At 42.0% G+C, this 19,762-nt stretch overlaps 1 protein-coding gene across 3 annotated transcripts in view; it reads left to right on the top strand.

Annotated features, from left to right (window-relative positions):
- The window catches only part of ssbp4 (single stranded DNA binding protein 4), a 92,280-nt gene that overhangs the window by 23,448 nt on the left and 49,070 nt on the right, over nucleotides 1–19,762 (top strand). For all 3 annotated transcript variants that reach the window (XM_080474282.1, XM_080474283.1, XM_080474281.1), the window contains exon 4: nucleotides 4,882–4,966. In XM_080474282.1, coding sequence (XP_080330408.1) covers nucleotides 4,882–4,966 — 85 coding nt within the window. The remainder of the gene's footprint in view (nucleotides 1–4,881; nucleotides 4,967–19,762) is intronic.

The raw sequence follows: 19,762 nt of genomic DNA, 5'->3' as shown, positions 1-19,762 counted from the left end.
TCTTTTCTTCTTGAATGTGTTGGTGCTACCATGAAAATAGCTCCCACTCGAGTCAGAGAAAACTGGAAGGGTTTGTTTCCTCACCTCTTCTCTTTGATTGCAGTATTTTGTCCCATTAAGAAGAGTCTGTTCTGAAAAGAGAAGCATTACTGGTGCAATGAAGGTTCATTTTTCTTTGGACCCCATTTCTGTTTCTGTTTCCTTTGGACTGACCAACCAACTTCCCGCCACACACGGGATTATCATATAGACCTGCCACCAGCAGTCTGTGTCTTTGTTTACTCTGCTTATTATAATGGAAAAGCACATTGTAAGCAGTGGCTTTGTCAGACCACAGTTAATTGCAAATAATTATCGTGATGGCATTTAATTTTAGTAATTGTCTTCTTCTGGACCGTTGGATGCTAATCTCTTCCTCTGTTCAGGATACAAAGTGTGTGTGTCTGTGTGTGTGTGTGTAGACTGACAGCAGCAGCTCATGCTTTTCAGCCTTGTACCTCATTTGAATAAATGAAAAAAAAATAGCTTGGGCGACCCGTAGCTTCATTTTAAAGGTCTCCCGCATTTCTCTGAGGTAAGAGCTGTTAAACTTCTTTGGAGCTCCGTGGCTCGAACACCAGCTACTTCCCCTAATATCATAAAGGGCTACCCATGATGAGATGATTAGATTGAAATGATTAGATAATTGGATATACATTTTTCTAATACAAGGCAGAGTACAACATTTCTTTCAGATTGCGCGTGCTAATTAACTGTGAATGTTGACTTCCCAGATAATTTAGAAAGATTAGTGTCAGTTGAAATAAAGGATGTGACAACAAGTATGACGTGGAATTTCCCTCTAAATATGAGTGGCACTCTGAAATCAGCTTATAATCCACTCTTCCCAAATATACCTGAGTTTAGTCCTATTTCTTCATGGCCTGGTGCTTCAAAGGAGAGGCCATCTTTTTCTTGACCTCTTAAAGAGGCAGGCACAAGAATAATCTCATTTCTCCAAAAAGTTGTGTTTTGTTCCTTTTGCACAAATTTTGCTTGATACTCTGAATCTTCTGATGATATTAGACACCGTTGGTGGGATCTTCAAAGTCTTCACTAATTTGCATTGAGTTTGAAATAGTTCCACAATTTCCTGACATCTGGGAGGCTGTGATTTTCTGAAATGCTCCTTCAATACCAACTTATGCAACTGTCCAACTAATTAATTGTCAAATTCTTTTCCAGTTGTTTGATTTTTGACTTTCACTTTTTCAGCCTTGTTTTTTGCCTTGTTTTTTTTTTTTGGTTTTTTTGTGCCTCAAATTCAAAATACACTGACATTTTCCTTGAAATAGTGAATAAAATGTGTTTATGAGTTTTGCAGATCGTATTGTTCTGCTTTTATTCATTTATAACACAATATCCAAGCTTTCTTAAAATATTTGACTGGTCTGTTTAAACGTACCCTCTTTCTGTTATTGTACAAAATATGTTTTTAGAAGAACAATATTAGAGTGACTTTAGAAGAAATACCTCCACATATCTAATGGCACATTTCACCTCCCTTGTTTTCCATTGTTACGACATGTAGAAAAATGTATCCAGTGTTGACCCTCTTGAATAATATCAGAATAATGAAAGTCTTGGTTTGTGCGTTCGGTCTCGTGATCCCGCTCCAGATTATGCAGAGGAACACAGAATGAGATTTCCTTGTGTGGCTCAGACACATGCAGGTCAGCTGTTCAAATCGCAATATATTTCAGACTTCAGAGGCCAGGAGATGTTAGATCACCTTACCCCTACCCTCCTTGCCTGCACCTGGTTGTGTCTTTTTTTTCTGTGACAAACTGTAACCTGCGTCCCATTTCATTTCCCTGAGAGCTGATTGGATTTGCGATGGTCGCGCTTTCTTGCCACGGCTCGTCTCTGACGCAGCAGCAATCTCTTTAACGCCAACCGATAGATATGATAATGTACACTGGCTTTATTGTCAAGTGACAGAAGGGCAGCACAACACATGCAGGCACCATGTGTTCACCACAGGCTTCGCACAGTCCCTCCCTGTTCCTCAGCGCCGTCCTCGTCTGGAAGAGACCCCAGCGCTCACCGAGCGCCTCGGGGCGCAGACTTTTGTCTTTTTAATCTTTAAATACTTTAATAACACATTTCTATTTTAGCTCATATGCTTTGGGAGGTTGGTACAAAGTGCCGCGGGGTTATTTAGGTTAGTTTATTGTTCATTTTATTTTTAGGACACCTACTGTCGCACTCTTGTTTCCTTGATGCCCTCAAATGACACAAATCAGGGAAGAATAAAAGATCACAGAGTTTCATGATAACTACTCTATGCAAATGAAATAACCCAAAAAACTTCTGTTACAATGAAAAATGACCAACATGTGACTAGATGCTGCGGAGCGATTGGATGAAAGATATTGGCGATCAGCTAATTGTTTATGCTCCACGCCACAGTCTGTCGTTTCATCTCACAGCTTTTCCCAACATCAGCACAACGAATGTAACTTAGAGTTTATTAGCACATTGAGATGGTGACAAGAATTTCCCTCTCGTGAGCTCAGCGGTTTGTTCTTTTTTCCCTTTTTTTATTTTAATATATGCTGTCCATGAAATCAATGTCTTGGAAGAAGGAGAACTCCTTAATATGGACCAGCTTAGCAAGTACTTAATTTCAGTGCAGTAATTAAGGGCCCATTTGGAGTGAGACCTGGTGGCCTCTGTTGCCCTGAAGGAGTAGGATTCATCTAATTAACTAATATGAGTGCGGCTGAATGGGCTGTAAGTAACATAATCACAGCTGATTGGTCAATAACCTGCGGGTCGTCGGGGCCAGCTGAGAGGAACATGTGGAGGTTTCACTTTCCTGGTGAGGGGTCTTTGGAGTTGGCTGCACGCTGGACTCTAGTGTTGTGTGATGGCCGGAGGGAAGACTGCGTTGACTGCAGAGAAAAGAGAGTGTCCTGTTTTTACACAGGTTTATAATACCATGTGTCAAGCCTCGGTGCCTTCATGTCCTGGCCAAAGTATGTGTGTCAGAGATGATTAAGAATTGAGTTGAATTGCCAATTGTCTGGATGTGTTTGCATTTTGAGTCGCATCTGGAAGTTTTTTTCAAGGTTGATCACCTGAAACAAGCATGATATATTAGACATATCTTTCAAATCTTGTATAATAAAGGTGATCCTCCACATTGAGAGGAGCCAGTTGAGGTGGTTCATCTGATTAGGATGCCCCCGGGTCGCCTCCCATTAGAGGTTTACCAGACATGTCCGGCTGGGGGGAGGCTCCAAGGTCAGCCCAGGACTCGCTGGAGAGATTGTATGTCTGGTTTGAGAGTAAAGAGGATGGATGGATGGATGGATGGATGGACGGAAGCAATACAGGTCACGTTATTAGGTACACTTATATATTTGGATGTGATCCAGTAACATAGTTTCTGCCTTTCCAAAGTTTCAGTTTGTATTAAATCATAATGGAGCTTTTATTCTAACAATAAGGTCATTTCTGGGGTGGCTTTCCAATGGATTGAACTTGGGCTGTCTAATATTGAATGGTGTTCTGGATGTTTTGGTCCTCCCAAATAATATACACCAAAGATAGTCTCTATATTAAAACATTGTTTCACATCTCTTTGTTACTCTTTCATTTATAACTAAGAGATGAATTGCGTTTTCCAAGCAATCTCTGTCTCGATTGAACTGAGCTTTTCACCAAATGTCAACTTAGTTTGGCTGAAAGTGTGTAAAAGAGGGGCGACGGATATGAAAAACACGCTGATCTTATCCTTGCTTATCTTTTCATCCAAACTATTCAAACTTGGAGAAATTATGATTCCACTGCAGGAGTGTTTTGAATATAATCAGAAAACCTCGGTTTGAAGTTTTTTTGTTGAGAAGCACATTCACCCTTTCCGTACTTCAAACCCAGCGAATTGCTCACTTTCAGCTGTTTAGAAATATTATGAGTTCCTGGTTAATATCAAGGAAGATGGGAGTCAATTTCTTGTCGACATTTGGTGAAACTGGCAACAGTTTAATTATGCAAGTGCATATTTGCAGATACTGACTGAGCTCAGTTAGCCCAGTGTTGCAGTAAGCAGAAGGTGATTTGCCGGGAGGCTCCACCCCTCTGAGGCAGACACATTCACTGTTTTGCTGAATTGTTTTCCATGGCACAGTGATTAACGGATATTTCAACTGTGGACTAGACAAAAACATATGAACTAAAAATAAAGGTAAAGTGGAGCAGCTAACTTTCTATTATAGAAAACGAAACTCACAGTATGCACTCGAGGATCTCTTGCAGTAGTAACTTTTGGTTGATATGAGACTTACGATTGAATTTGCCATCGTTGACATGAGAAGCCTTGTTTTTCGTGTGCGGGTCAGAGGCTTGACATATCTTTTGCACTTTTTTTTTTGTTTCCATCATGTTTCTATTACTTTTTGTTTTAATAAATGTGTATTTTGATTAAATAAATATTCATGTTAAACTTAACATTTTCCATTTTCATTCAGATATTTTTTGCAAAACGTCACAGGAAATATGCCGGGAACGAAAAATATAAAAAGTTTGATCTGCTTTGTCATTTTACCAACTTTTACCAAGGTGTCAGGAAAGCATGATTTTAGCATTGTAACTCAATTAAACATTTTTAACCTTGATGCTGTTGAATTTCCTTTTAACCTTTTGAAATGTCTTTTAAAAAAAAAAGTACTTTTTGAAATGTATACATACTATCAATGCACCTCTTTGTCTACACAAGCCTGTCTTCATTATGGATGTACAATTAAACCTAAAACAAAAAAGCAGAAACACAATTATGTATTTCGATCACAGAGCAAAGTGTCTCACTGCTGTCGCTGTCTTGTCCCGTGTGCACAGTGTATTCTGGGATCTGTACTGCGCCGCCCCGGACCGGAGGGAGACATGTGAACATTCCAGCGAGGCCAAGGCTTTCCATGACTATGTGAGTGAACTTAACCAACCCTCCTGCGGCGCACGAGGGGCACTAGTACACACACATCCACACACTTCGTGCGTGCTCGTGAACTCTCACGATCGCACGGTGAGTGTGTTTCTGAAAATGAGGCGCTCCGCCGTCTCGGATAATGCTGCTGGTTCTTGTTTTGACATGTCTGCGTTTCTTAATGACTGCGTGTCTGCTCTGGCTCCTGCAGCCTCTGTTTTGGATGGGACAGACTGGGAGTCAGACGTCTGAAATAGCACACTTTTTAAAAATGCAGCACCATGAACACCACTTCTATATTTTATGGGAAAGCCCTTAGACTCCCAACTTTGAATTTTTAAAGTGTAATAGAAAGTCTTCATGGAATTCTGCAACATTTCACCAAAACTGACTCTTTCAAGATGTACCTTTTTCCTCACAAGTGCCCCAGCAGGGCAGCGCTCATAGATGGTCTGATGGTTGCACTTCTGGAGACATTGACCCTTGAGGTCCTCGCAAATCTGTTTTCCCTTAGGTGAAAGGTCAGAGTGCTGCCCGGCTATTTATTGGCCCGCTCGTGGCTTCAGTATAGGTCAAATCACATAAACCAGCTGGCTGATCACACAAACACATTAACACAGACTTTCGCACAATAAGCATGTACACAGAGGACACATTCAGAGGAGGACAGGCTGCGCTAGTGGTGGCTAACAGTGCCGGAGTGGACGCGGATAGGTCGAGGTCTGGGGGCCCCCTTGACCCTCTCATCTTCTAAAGAGTTATACCAGTCGATTTATTGAAATCTCTCTCTCACACACACACACACACACACATAGAGACATGCATTTTTAATGAGCCACAAACTGAAAGTGACCTTCCTGATGTGATGTTGGACCTCACAGATGGAATCTGATCTCCTTCTGTCCGCTTTCAAAGTACATTTTTATTATTTTTCTGGACTTGCGTCTTTATATTTGACTCGTCCACACTGTGATAAATATTTGCATTATGTTGCCTCGCACATATTTGATGAAGGATTACATGGGCGTGCGGATGTTGACTGGGCAGCCTGCTTCGGCTGTGAGATTATCGTTCCACCTGGGCAGAAGTCAAACCTGAAATGGATTAGAGGTGCTATTCTTACCAGGCGCATTTCATTCAGGCTGTTTCAGCTCGTAGCCAATCACCCATTCAGTTGAACTCTCTCACGAGTTTTGACGGCAAAAGTGTGAGCGCTTGTCAGCTGAACAGATTACATTTGTTGTGCGTGTACTATGCATGTCTGTGTGGGCATAACTTGATGTGTATGTCTCCACGCCTGTCTGTGTGCGTGTGTGTGCATGTGTTGGACCATCATAAGATTAATTACATGGTTAATTAAACCTAGTAGTTAATTAAATCTGACAACTGTGTCTAATTAATCTAAATGCCATATAATTTCCTACACCTTTCTCCAGAGGTAGGCCAGCTGGATACCTGCATGTCAGCTCTTAAACAGCTCCGGCTTGACAGCCGGTTCGGTCAATATATGACTGAACTTTAAGCTTGAAATTCTGCTGGCATACAGAGCACATTTTAAACGTGTCTTGGGGCACATAAATCAGGCGGAAGAGTCTAAATCACTGTTGGTCTTTTGTTAGGTAGATAAAGCACGGAGCTGAACTGTAAGACTTGAACTAATGAAGTAAATATGACCTCAGGAGTTTTTTTCACAGATACAAACACAATTTTCTTGAAGTTTGCAACAATGAGATTTACCATTGTTGAGCTTTGAACTGGCTGAAATTCCACAATTTGAAAAACTAGATTATACGATCTAATATTGGATTCAAATTTAAATTACTTTTCACTTTGTGCTGTCAAATACAAAACGTATTCTAGATAGCAACACAACAATAAATAATTTTATTTGCATACACCTCTTCCAAATTCAGAGCAAAATGAGATCTATGAAAAACGTAGAATCATTACTATAAAATACTGTGTATCCCGATAGCACCAGGCTTTGCTGTGTAGGTTCACCCAGGAGGCTGTAAATGGTGTTTTATTTGATTAGCTCTATTAATATATAAATAAGCAAGCAGTCAGTAGAGATAAACTACAGTTTAGTGCAGTGAAAGCAATGATAAGATGTTTGTTATGTTCATAGAAACAGACTTTAATTGAATTTCAAGGACTGACATTGAGTGTGGTTGACCTTTGACCTGGCTCAAATTCACACTTAATGCAATATTTTGAATGCCACAACATCAGAAATGCATTGAAAACATTCCAGGCTTTGTGCTTATTTTGCTGTATACATCCTATTCCAGAGGAATAGAATACTCTGATCCTGTCATAATGACCACTAACAGGTGAAGCGACGAGCACCTCCTGTCTCTTTATCATGTCGCCTGTTAGTGGGCGGGATATATAGGCAGCAACTGAACACTTTGCGGTGAAAATTTATGTTTTAGAAGCAACAAAAATGGGCAAGCGTAAGGATTTGATCGGGTTTGACTGATTCATCTTCAATAATGCAGCTCTTGCAGGCTGTTTCCAGGGTCAAGTCCAACAGGTGAGCAACTGCTGCTCCAACTGCTCCAGAAGTTATCACTGGTTCTTAGGAGAAAAGGTGTCAAAAAAACACAGCACATCCCAGTTTCTTATATGTGGGGCTGCCAAAGAGAAAACCAGTTTAAAATTAAAGAAGCAGTCATACTGATACGGATGTTGGACGTTTCTCTCTTTTGGGATCTTCATTATGAAAGATTAAGGATGAGGAAGAACGCTTGCCTTGGTTTCAATTTTTGTATATATTGGAAGTTAATATTAAATCCAGAAGAATGACTCATCTGTAAAACACGAGGAGTTGTGCTACACGCTCCGACCACAGTAAAATGCCAGAAAAGGTGTGAGTGAGTGAATGTGCTTTTGTGAGTGCTGCGCGCTTGTCTTTGTGTGACAGAGAGAGTGTCAGGGTCGAAGCGTGTGAATCCCCGGGGTGATGAGGGTTCTGTCTGTCTCTGATTAACTCTGGCTCCTTGGTCCCTGCAGACCGACGGCCTGATCAAGTCTCTATCACGGCCCCTTGCTGATAACGGCTCCCTCATTCCCCCGAGTCCACCCGGATCACAGAGTGAAAAACAACACGGCTCCCAGGAGTCGCACACACTCCGCTCTGTGTGTCTCTCAGCAGGAGTAGTGAAGGAGGAGTGTGTGCGAGATAAACGAGCATTGGTTTGTTTTTATTTATGTTTTGAATTTATGGCTTTCTCCGGCTGCTCTGCTGTCAGTTTGTTGTGGGTAACAATGAGGAAATATCAGTGCTGGCCTCTAAAACTCATATTCGGAAACACAGTTTGCTTATTTGTTTCCGGGAACTCATTTTGTTGCTAGGCAACATTGAGCCAGACTACAGTCTTGGTTACCGATTTGGTTTTGGCTCAGCTCAGTTTGGCTCAATTTGGCCCCGTTTGAAGGCACCTCTTACTCAGCCCTGTCCTACTGGCCCCCACTGAGAGCAATGATGTAGACATTGTGGACTCTCCAGTTTGGGAAAGATAATGGCATATAATGTGCTAATCCTCAGATCTGGGGACTGCTTGACAGCTAATCCAGGGGAATGTGGTGGGATTGGAGCCCTGGCCACACTCCCAGAACTGGAGGCCTCTGACTAGATGGATAGCTGGTTGGCTTCACCCTTCAATGGTGAGTCTGCTATCATAGACACGTAAACACTCCAACGAGCAGGCATTACTGGGGAGTATATCACACACCCACTCTCTTATGCAAATTAATCCACACACACACACACACTCACACACTTACTCTTAAGTAAGTGAGATAATACTGTATCATAACGAGCTGGAAGAGCCCGAAGTCCTGTACCTCTGTAAAGTAATTTTAAGTGTTCCGTTTTGTCGTCTTAATTGTTGCAGTTGTGTTTCTGTCCTTTCTTTTCACATTGCCTTTTAATCATGTTTATTTCCTAAAGGAGATCCACTCTTCTTATAGCCCTCCTTTCTGCGGGAATTTGGATGTTCCTCAAAAGAACACTTTGTTGAGGAAATGTGTTTGATTATAAGAACATGGCACGTCTTTAGTAACTCAATATGAATGATTAAAGCACCCAGGCTTTGTGATGAAGAAGGCATACATATTGACGAGCAAGCGAGGCATGCTCGCTCTCACTGTTTCTCTGTCTCTCTCTCTCTCTCACACACACACACACACACACACACACACACACACACACACACACACACACACACACACACACACACACACACACACACGCACACACGCACACACACACGCACACACACACACACACACACAGTTGTGCACATTAAAGCTGGCAGAAGAATGACTGTCTTCTTCATCTCCGACACACATACGCGCGCTTGCAATCACAGACAAACAGTCTTTCAGGAAGCGATACACTCGGCCTTGTTGTCGCAGACATTTTGCTTCGCCCCAGCCAGAGGTCGCAACCCTGAACATCTGCGAATAATGCCAATCAGGGTTCACTGCCTGCGGAGAGTCACAGATTTAGTGCCACAAGTGCGTCATTCACATTGCAGTGCTTCACTGACTCCACTCAGCTCTTGGCTTACTGATGAAAACTGTCATGATAATGGTGGAGATGGAAGAGTCAAACAAGGGATGGGATTTTTTATTTTTTTTTCATTTTAATCTTTTCATTATTCATAAGTTTGCATCTGATCCAAAAATAGACCAAGTCCAGTCGCTGTATTGACGCTTATGTGACAGTGAAACAAGTGTTGGAACTGTTTTGAGATTAATTGTTGAAGTCAGTATTTAAGAAAAACAAAAACAAAAGAAAAAGTAATTTATCATATTTTTCATTACTGATAGACATTAGACATTCACCGATTTCATCATGTGAATACAATGATATATCATTTCCACACAATTTGAATTCTTTCTGCATCAAGATTTTGGCGTTTCTGACTTGTGCTTGGACAAAGTCTGATTCTCACATCGATTCATAGCATTTTGCCATACGGACATCCATTTACAATTAGTCTGCAGATTATTTTCTTATTGTGTGAAAACAAGAGATACATTCCCTCCATTGCTGTGCAGTGACCAATGCACGTCTTGAAATGCCTTGTTTTTCACAATTTATTATATTATCGTTGTATAAAAAATATAAAGCCCCTAAAAGCATAAAATCCACATCATTTTTTATTTTATTATTAATGACAAAATGTCCGTCATTTCTTCTATTATGAAAGGCTCAGAAGATTAATGGATTATCAGAATTGTTGGCAATACATCTTCTGTCATTTGTTCCATTGGGGAAGTCGCCGTTTTAAATCGATTAATCCACATTTGAAGAATAGGGAAAACTAAGTATTGTAGTCGTAATCGGCTCTGTTCCCTGCCTGTGTGTGGACTGTTGCTGGCTGTTGGTGGTTGCCTGGGGATTCTTTGAGAGGGTTAAACATTTGTTAGTCTTGACCACAGTAACAGGTGGCACAAGGGGAGGAGCTGCACTCTGTAAACAATCGTTGATGGCCAACCCTTTGTCTGGACTCTGTGCGTGATGTTGTGTGTTTTCCATCCGCTGCGACTCACTTTGTAGCCGTACCAGGTGCTCACGTGCCTCATTTTAATGCCACATGTCTGCTGAAAACCTTCTCTCCCATTATAAGCGGTCTTTGTGCCTGTCCTTTTATCAAAGACAAAATTTACTCATCCTGCACCGTTTTTCCTGCTTCAATTGCTCTCAGGTCTTTTTCACTGCCAACTCCCCCCCCCCCCCCCCCCCCCTCCACCATCCTCCAACCCCCCTCCTGCTGCTCTTTCTTTTCCTCTCCTCCCTGTTCTAGGCTCTCTTTCTTATTCCTCCCCCTCTCTCCTTTTGCCTCCCTCTCGCCACCCTCCCTCCCCTCCCTCCCTCTCAGAGGAGATTGATTGGGTAATCTGGCTGGGTGCCAGCAGTGCCCGCTTCTTTGCTCGGGGGAAGGAGAGAAGCGGGGGCGACATGACGACATGCAGGAATAATAATAACATCCATAATATAAGCAGAGTAGGTATGGATGGAGGAATGGAGTCTGCGTTGGCACAGGGATATCTTCTCCATACAGATTCTCCTGGCTGTTTTCAGTTTAAATATAGCCTACGCAAAAACAGCATGGCACAACATTGTGTCTCAGTTTCTGTCCGTCTCCATCCGTCTTTCTACCTTTTTTTTTTTTTTTTTTTTTTGCAGGCACTGCCGCCTCCTCCTTTCACGCCTGTGTCGTCTTTTAATATCAAACAATGCGTGGAGAGCAGTCTGCAGGCAGACGGGCGTTGAGCGAGAGGACGCTGTCTTTGTGTGTCGTTGTTTACCGTGGGTACAGTCTAAATGAAAAAGGCCAGTCGGCTCTTCTGTCTGTGTATACCTTTCTCTATCTGAGGGAGGCAACAAAGCCTGAAAGTGCTGCCCTCAAGCTGTGTGTGTGTTCGGCTGGAGGTCTGTAAGTGACAGAAGCAGAAGATCAAATATTGTTTATGATTCCCTTCCCTTGCAGGTTCATTCTGGGCAAGCTTAAACCGAACTGTGGTTCAGCACTTGATCTGTACTCTGTAAGCACAAACTCCTGGATCTGTGTTTGACAAAGACAGACACGGGGATGGACAGATGGAGACAACAATCCAGGGACAGAGACAGAAAGACGTGTGACAGAGGGGAGAGGATGCAGAAAGCCGGCGGGAGTTGGCTAGCGAGAGACGGAGGTAGAGAGATGCATCAGTGTGCGGGAAGAAAGAGGTGTCTGAAGGCATTGGGGACTCTTTTTGAAGTCTGCATTTTTCCTAGTTTATCTTTAATTTTGGTGTGAGCTGTGAATTGCATCCTGCGAGCCAGAGCAGCACAAACGCCCTCAATCTGCCTGACCAAAGTTATTGTAGAAGTCAAACCCTGAAGAGTTGACTTTCTCTCTACTGCATGCAGATTTCTAACTCAGTCCCATTTCATTTCTTTAACACAGTTACCCATGAATACCCTCTTAGCTGCATCATCATCCTCCATAAAATCTAAGCGAATGCTTTAAATGAACGCTAGATTCTGGGAAATAGTGTCATAACCTTGGGGCATTTGTCTATTTCTTCTAGTGAATGCCGCCAATTATTTCTTAAATTTGTTATTTTTACAAAGTAAATTATGGTTCATTTATTTGGGAAGTTAAAAAAAAAAAAATCATTACTCATCACTTGTTCGCTTCGACTTCAACCATTTCACTGTGGAGCATTGAAGTGAGCAATCTGTCAGGGGAGCAGGGTTGTAAGTTTTAGGGGCAACCTTTCATGTGTCTGCAAGGTTTCTTTTGCCAAGTCTGCACCCACTGACTGTGTTCAGATAGCTACACACTTGTACTACCCCACACGCAGCGGCAGACGTGCAACACGCACGTCTTTCCTCTCTCATCTGAGAGGATCTCCGACAAAAGTGACTCCCAAACCACATGCACTTATCCTTTTATCCACTGTGTAAAAACACACTGTACAGTGTAAACGGCATAAATTACCACAATTACTGTCTTTGCTTCTGCTTTCTCCCTTTGAACTCTGCTTTGCAAACCTATGCTGACTTTGTGTTTTAGTAACTTTGTGTCCCGAGTCACCAAGAAGAGTGCGGATCACGGTGGTTTAAGGTCATCACAAGGTGTTTTTTATAATGCAGGATTTCACTGCTTAACTGTTTTACCATGGGAATTTCTTCTAAGTGAAGCGATGCTGCTCATCTTCAGTTGACTTTTCCAGCTGCAGAGCCCCTGAGTCGCCCTCTCCCTGCAGAAAAGCTTGGAGCTTTCCATTACTGTCTCTCCTCATTAGGTCTGTAACAGTGACGGTGGTTACAAGGTTTGTCAGGCAGATCCCAGGGAGTGAAACCTATCTTAAACATAGTCTCCTGTTGGTTAACTCTGGGCACTGAGAAGCCATTTCCCTTCTCTCTGCCACGTCCCTAAATGTAATCATTCAGCCGACGAGCTGCTGTTGTGGACATCACATGAGAAAAGTTAGATTTTTGAGTCAAGCTTGATTGTTTGCTGTCATACAGGCACATTAGCTGTCCACTGAGGGATTTAGGTTTTGGCAAACTGAGCAGACCGAGGTCAGAAAGAACTGGGCTGTTGTACAAAAGAGTGTGAGAACAGTATTGACTCTCAACATTGTAATACACCCGACTACTTGAGACTGTGGTTGCATAGAGATCTGCTGGTTAGTATTCTGACTTAACAGGAAGAGCATCCCGAGTTTGAGTCTGGGCTTGAGGGCACCTCTCTTGAGGTTGCATGTTCTCCCTGTGCATGCCAGTTTGCACCGTTTTCCTCCAGCAGTCCAAAAACATCAATTTGAGGTCAATTGGTAAATCTAAGTTGGTGCGAATATGAGTGTGATTGTCTGCGTTTCCCCTGTGATGCACTAATGACAGGTCAAGGGTGTACTCCACCATTACTCATAGTCAGCTGGGATCAGCTCCAACACCCTGCGGCCTTGTGATGAATCATTATACAAGATGGCTGGATATTGAGGTTGTGTATTAGTGTCCTCCTTTTTGTCTGCTTTACAATTGTTCTCACTGAGGCATCTGTCTGCATTGGATAAAAATATATATATTGACCCCATATTAGCACTTTGAGATTCATAAATGTAAAGTGCAATACAAATAAAATGCATTATTATATTATCGATGTTTTTATGGTCTGCAGTTTTCAGCAAAACTTTCTGAACTTGTAAACCTACTTCAACTGAACTGAACTGAACTGAAAGCACTTGTAAGATTATTGCCATATTTATTTATTTTTTTTACCAATTAGGAGCTCATGATTGCCTATAAATTGTATAGAAGAATCAAAATACCCTTTTCTTTGTCGTCTGTCATACCAACAAAAATTCTGCACCTTTGACAACTGTTCTGCCATATACATTAGGTGTGAGCTGTGTTCATACATCTAATCAATTTGGAAGCCGCCAGAGACTCGCTTCCCACCAGCTCTCAGCCCCCTCGCTTTGTGTAGACTACAGTTCAGATGGCAGCTTTCATATTTCTCCCGATGATTCACACCAGCAGATCACACCAAAGTTTGGGTCACATCAAAACAGCCATCTTGTGGTGATACCAAAGGTGTATAACTCGGAATCTATTATTTTACGGGATTTTTGATTGACACTGCAGAAAAAAAAAGCAGTTTGTATGATTGGTGCTTCTGAAAGAACTGAACAAAAAAATCCTTTCTGTTAAAAACTTTTGACCACATGAGTAAGTTGATGTTTGATTCCTTGTACCCTCAGCGGTCAACACGGGTCTACTTGCTTCTATTCAATGTGTTGAAAACCAAATGCTTTAAGTTAAGTCACTTTGCAAAGTACATGAGGACTGTGGTTATCTACAGAAGCAAGTAAAACAAATGAGTAACTTCAGCTTCACTTTCTCCCTCAAGTCAGAGTCTTTTGTTCCTTTTGACACTTGGGGGGGGGGGGCTTTGACTGTCATCCTTTCAAAACTATGTTTTTCCTTCCATATCCACTCTCACATTCTTCTTTCGTCTCTCTTACACACTCCGTCTTGCCCTTTCTCCTTTGCCTCTACCACTCTTTGTAGCAGCGGGCAAGCTTGTAGCTGGCAGACGCTGCAGCCTGGCACAGTGCGTCCCTGGCACACTGTGTGTGTGTGTGTGTGTGTGTGTGTGTGTGTGTGTGTGTGTGTGTGTGTGTGTGTGTGTGTGTGTGTGTGTGTGTGTGTGTGTGTGTGTGTGTGTGTGTGTGTGTGTGTGTGTGTGTGTGTGTGTGTGTGTGTGTGTGTGTGTGTGTGTGTGTGTGTGTGTGTGTGTGTGTGTGTGTGCGCGCTGTCTGCTACTGCTTTGCCAGTCCACCAGTCTCAAGTACCAGCTGGGCTCCCAAATTCACAACCAAAATAAACTGGCTGCCCTGAGTGCATGTTGCACGATGCTGTGCGCATGAGTTGTAGCAGACACTCAATTGCAGACGCGGAGACATTTCTGTGTCCATGTCTGCGATTGTGTGTTGCATATTTAACACCCTTGTTATTAAGTCTCATTGAACGGAACAGTATCACAAACACAGACTTCTCTCAGATTAATTCCTGAGATGCTCGCCTGTCCCAACTTTGCATTATAGTGAGGCCCTCCCTGCTAGGATTAAAGACTAAAACAATTACAAAGCCTTATTTGCAATTTAAATTCTCCTAAATGCAGACTTAATCCCCATTTTCCAAATGCAGCAGTGGTGGGAGGCGGGATAAATGTGTGAGGGATCCAATTCGAGGCTCTGTTGGGGTTTCTGTTCCTAAAATATCACTTATAAGTTATATGGAGGATAATGAATGTGCTTTGAGTGGGTAGAGTTGTATTTGGAGAACAGTTTGTTTCTGTTAAAAGATCGTCTTGGTAATATCAGAATGAATGCACAGAATCAGCAGGGGAGTCGCTGATTTTCACAGCATTTGTACTGAGAGACATACTCACAGAAATATTTGCACTTATGCTATTTGCATTTGTGTGTGTTTTGATGTTCTCACCTATGTGTGTTAAGGTCTCCTGACGGTGGGGGCCACAGGCAGTGCGCTTTACTGCCGTCCAGGGTATATTTACAGACAGTGACTTTAATGCAGTGTAATGATTATTTTTATTCCAGGTACTTTGGCTGCCTGTTCTCTATGAGTGGAATGACTCCCCATTGGCCCACTGATTACCTCTGTGGCTACTGCCACACCTGGCTCCTTCAGCTCTCCTCTCTCCTTGCCATAATAACCTCAGTCCTCCTCCTTCTATTATTACACCTTCATATGTTCCTCCATCCTCTTTCACCTCACCTTTACCCACCAGCTCAACTCAAAATCAAGTTGTGCTTTTTTTTTTAATCTGTCTTCTCATTTTTCATCTCATTCCTGTTCACAAACATTACACCTGTTTATTTACATTATGTTGGGCCTGTTTTATGTTATTGCACCTTCATAGCAATGCCTCTGCACACTGCACTTCGATCACTCCCAAGCTGTGGTTTTCAACCTTTTGTTCTTGGAGTCCTTTACCCTCAGATTACCTCTAAGGCCCTATTGACATGGCAACCTTTTCAAGTGAAAACTACAAACTTTTGTTGTGTTTTTTTTTTTGTTTTGTTTGTTTCTTGCTGTTCATTTACACGACAATGGCTTTGTGAGTCTCTGGATGTGGCACTTTTTGTAAACAGCATCCAGAGTACAACGTTTTCGAAGTAAGCCCATCTCAATCTCCACGGTAACCAGGGAAAACACAACAAAGTTTTCTGAAATGTGCTAATACTCAGACAACAATTACAAAGGCGGGTACTTCTCAACTCACTCTTAGTTTTAGGAGCTCTGTTCATCTAGTACAGCATCAACTGGGTCAGCCGAGACACATTTTCTACATATACCAGATACCGAATGGACCTATATGATGAAGAACGACAGTTTGACATTGTAGTGTTCTGTGTGTGTCAGCGAGCATGTTTGTATTACATAAACACCACACCAACGAGTTGCCATTGTTTTCTTTAACATTTCTGGCATTTCCGTTTGTATGGCAATTTATTTTTAAACAAAATGTTCCCATCAGAACATGGAACCTCTCTGAATTGAATGAAAATGTTTTCGGTCTCTTGTTCTCAGGCAAACATTACAGCGAAGCCAAACTGTGGTGGACACACCCACCTCTACTAATATACCATATTGAAATAAAAGCAATGGGCAGTTTTCCAAGTCTGCTGTAGCCTTCAGAGAGAGAGAGAGAGCATATTATTAAGATTTATGCATTTTTTGACATGTGCAAATCATATTATGATAATGTCAAAGCAGGCAAGTGCTCTGGCTTCCTTGTGGTTCAAAATGTACAACTTCACATGACTTGACACAGGCTTAAGGTTGCATGTCAATGATCAGTGAAAACAAAGAAAAACTAAAACCTTAACTCGAATGTTCATTTCTTCTACCTCTGGCTTTTCCACTAACTGATCACCTTTTGGGGGTTTTCAGGGAAACACACAAAAAAGAACTCAGGACTGTTTTGGGTAGAAGGACAGATGGTGGAGGCCACTCAGGAAAGGTTTGATTTCTAATTTAATGCAGTTGTTCTTGACCACAATGGTTTTTACATCCATCTTTTATATCAACAATGGGAGAAAAGCAGGCGATAGGTTGCTAGTTTATCACAGTCCTTCAAAGGGCAAATACAGAAAAGGCACACACACACAATCTGTTTAGATGTACTTATTCACCTAAAAGATATGTCTTTACTAATAATGAAGACATTGAGATCTTATGAGTGAAAAGATACAAACTCCATGCTGTAAGGCCCCTAAATCCAGAAGCAACCAGAAGAGAATTTCTCTTGAGACGAGTCTCGCCTCTCAGTGATTCTCCTCAATACAGAACTATGCTGTTCGACCCAACATGTTTTAATTGCTTGCCAGCTGAAAACCCATCATGTGAACATGAAGTAGAATATTTCATTTCTTTATATCGTCTTATTTTTTAAACACCTATAGGGTCGGTGGTAAAACCCATTAAACACAAGCGTATATGTGAGACCACATAAAATATTCAACCATCAATTCATCACCATGTGCTTCTTATTTTAAACCTGTTTATTGAGAGGCGACAATGCTGCTGTATAAAAGCAGAGCATGGACAGTGAGTTACGTTTATCATGTTTAGTAAAGGCAGAAAAGATGGAAAAGCTAAAAGACGCAGTTTTCTTGGCGTAATTGCAAAGTGTTACACATGCATATGTAACAGTTTGATGCTGTCTACTAGTGCGAGTTGCTCTGCGGCTCTTTGCTCGCCGTAAGGTCAGTGCAGACGTCGAGGCTGCCCCAGCTGCTGTTTAGGGTTAATTCTTCTGAGAGGACCGGGAAAAAGCCAAAAATCCACATCATGTACTTAGTAGCAACCGCTACGTGTGAACTTCCAACCTCACCCCTGCTGTCTGGATGTAAGCCGTCAGATCAGTTATTTATATCTCTTGTGATTAAGTTCAGTGGATAAATAGGGCAGCACATCTGTTTCATTATTGACGAGATGTTTAGACTTATTTTAGCGTTCATGTGTGTTCATGGACGCACGTGTGCAAGCACAAAGTAAAGACACGTTCTAAGTTGCAGTGTTTGTGCAGGCGGTACGCATGTCGCTCCTGGTGTGTGTCCTTGTTTTTACTTCCTCTGATTTTTACTGTAAAAAAGTGACATTTGGAATAGAGATCCACTACACTGCACTGCACTGCACTCTGTTGCCCTCTGAAAAGGTCAGCTTTCACTGAAGAAGCGTGTGCGACCAGCCATCACTCTGTGAATGTGAGAGGAAAATAAAAAAAGAGAGAGAGTTAGGTTTCTTCTGAGCAGCGGGGTCAATTGAGTTTGCTTGGATATACCATGGATTCCCACTTTGTGTTGACATGGTGGACGATTGCTGGAATTTCTTTCTCTCTGTAAGAAAAGCAGTTGTGCTGAACTGAGCTGCTCTCTTCTGAACTGAACTGTTCTGTTGGATGCAGTAATCTCCTCAGTGCATGGCCAGATTACTGTCTACTCCATATTGTCTGGTGGCGGGTTGCAGGATGGAGAGATGGCTGGAGGAGGGGAGAGAAGGAAGGAAAGATGGAGAAAGCAATGCGCCGCCCTGCATTATTATTATTATTATTATTATTATTATTATTATTATTATTATTATTGTTTTGTTAATTTATTTTTAATTATGATGATGATGATGATAAATGGGCATTTTCAGCTTTCTGGTTTTCATTCAGTCTCTTTGTTTGCTTTAAGGAGATTTAGTATAAATCTTGTGAGATTTTAATCAAAAGTAAAGCAAGTCTGAGATTATACATATGTGTTATTTCCCCAGTGTCGTCACCCAACTGACTAAACCACCCTGTAATATAAAAGTGATCAGATGGCATTAACATACGTATGTGTCGAACTCTCTTTGTGGGTAACACTGCAAGTTCGTCGTGGTGTTTAGAAATAAATCTCTCAAGAAGTGAATGGTTTTCAGTAAAGGAAAATGAAGAAATTTGGGTATTCATTCCCGACACCCCCCCCCACCACCACCACCACCACCACCACCACCACCACTCCCACTCCCACCCGCTCCCCTCCACGCGTCTTCCTCTCCATCTCTTTCTGTCTCCTGTGCACTCCATGCAGAAATGATTTCCATTCCTGCTGAATTAATGAGGTTCTGCTGAACTGAGAAAAGGCAAGGGGAGTGTACACACACACACACACACACACACACACACACACACACACACACACACACACACACACACACACACACACACACACACACACACACACACACACACACTATATCCACAGTTACTATAACCGTATTTAAGTCTGTATTCACTTTCACACACAGACACTTTTTTTTTTTTTTTTTCGAGTTTCAAAGCACAGTGTTTTATTTTCAAGAGAATTTCTGGAAATATCAACAAAGATAATAAACAGGACAACAATTGTGAATTTAAGCTGAGCTCAATCTGAGATTCGACACATTCTCACGTAGTCTCCAGTGCAGGCATTAAAGTGCACACAGCGCACGTGAACGTATACACACACAAATCTGAGTCAGACCGGCGTCACCATGGTAACGCACTACTCTGTGTATTAAACACTACAGTGGTTTGGGACTGGTGGAGGTCCCTTCCCCATCCTCATAGACCCGCGTTTATACCCACACACACAAATGTTGGTGCAGGTTTTCCTCTGCCATTCCACAACCGCTTCACCGCCTGCTTCAGCTGAAGTCGGTCTGTAGAAAGACCCACTTTTTATTTGATT

Source organism: Lipophrys pholis (assembly GCF_963383615.2).
Source record: "Lipophrys pholis genome assembly, chromosome: 10".
Lineage (NCBI taxonomy): Eukaryota > Metazoa > Chordata > Actinopteri > Blenniiformes > Blenniidae > Lipophrys > Lipophrys pholis.
Note: the sequence above shows the minus strand (reverse complement) of the source record. Positions and strands in the feature narration are given on the sequence as shown.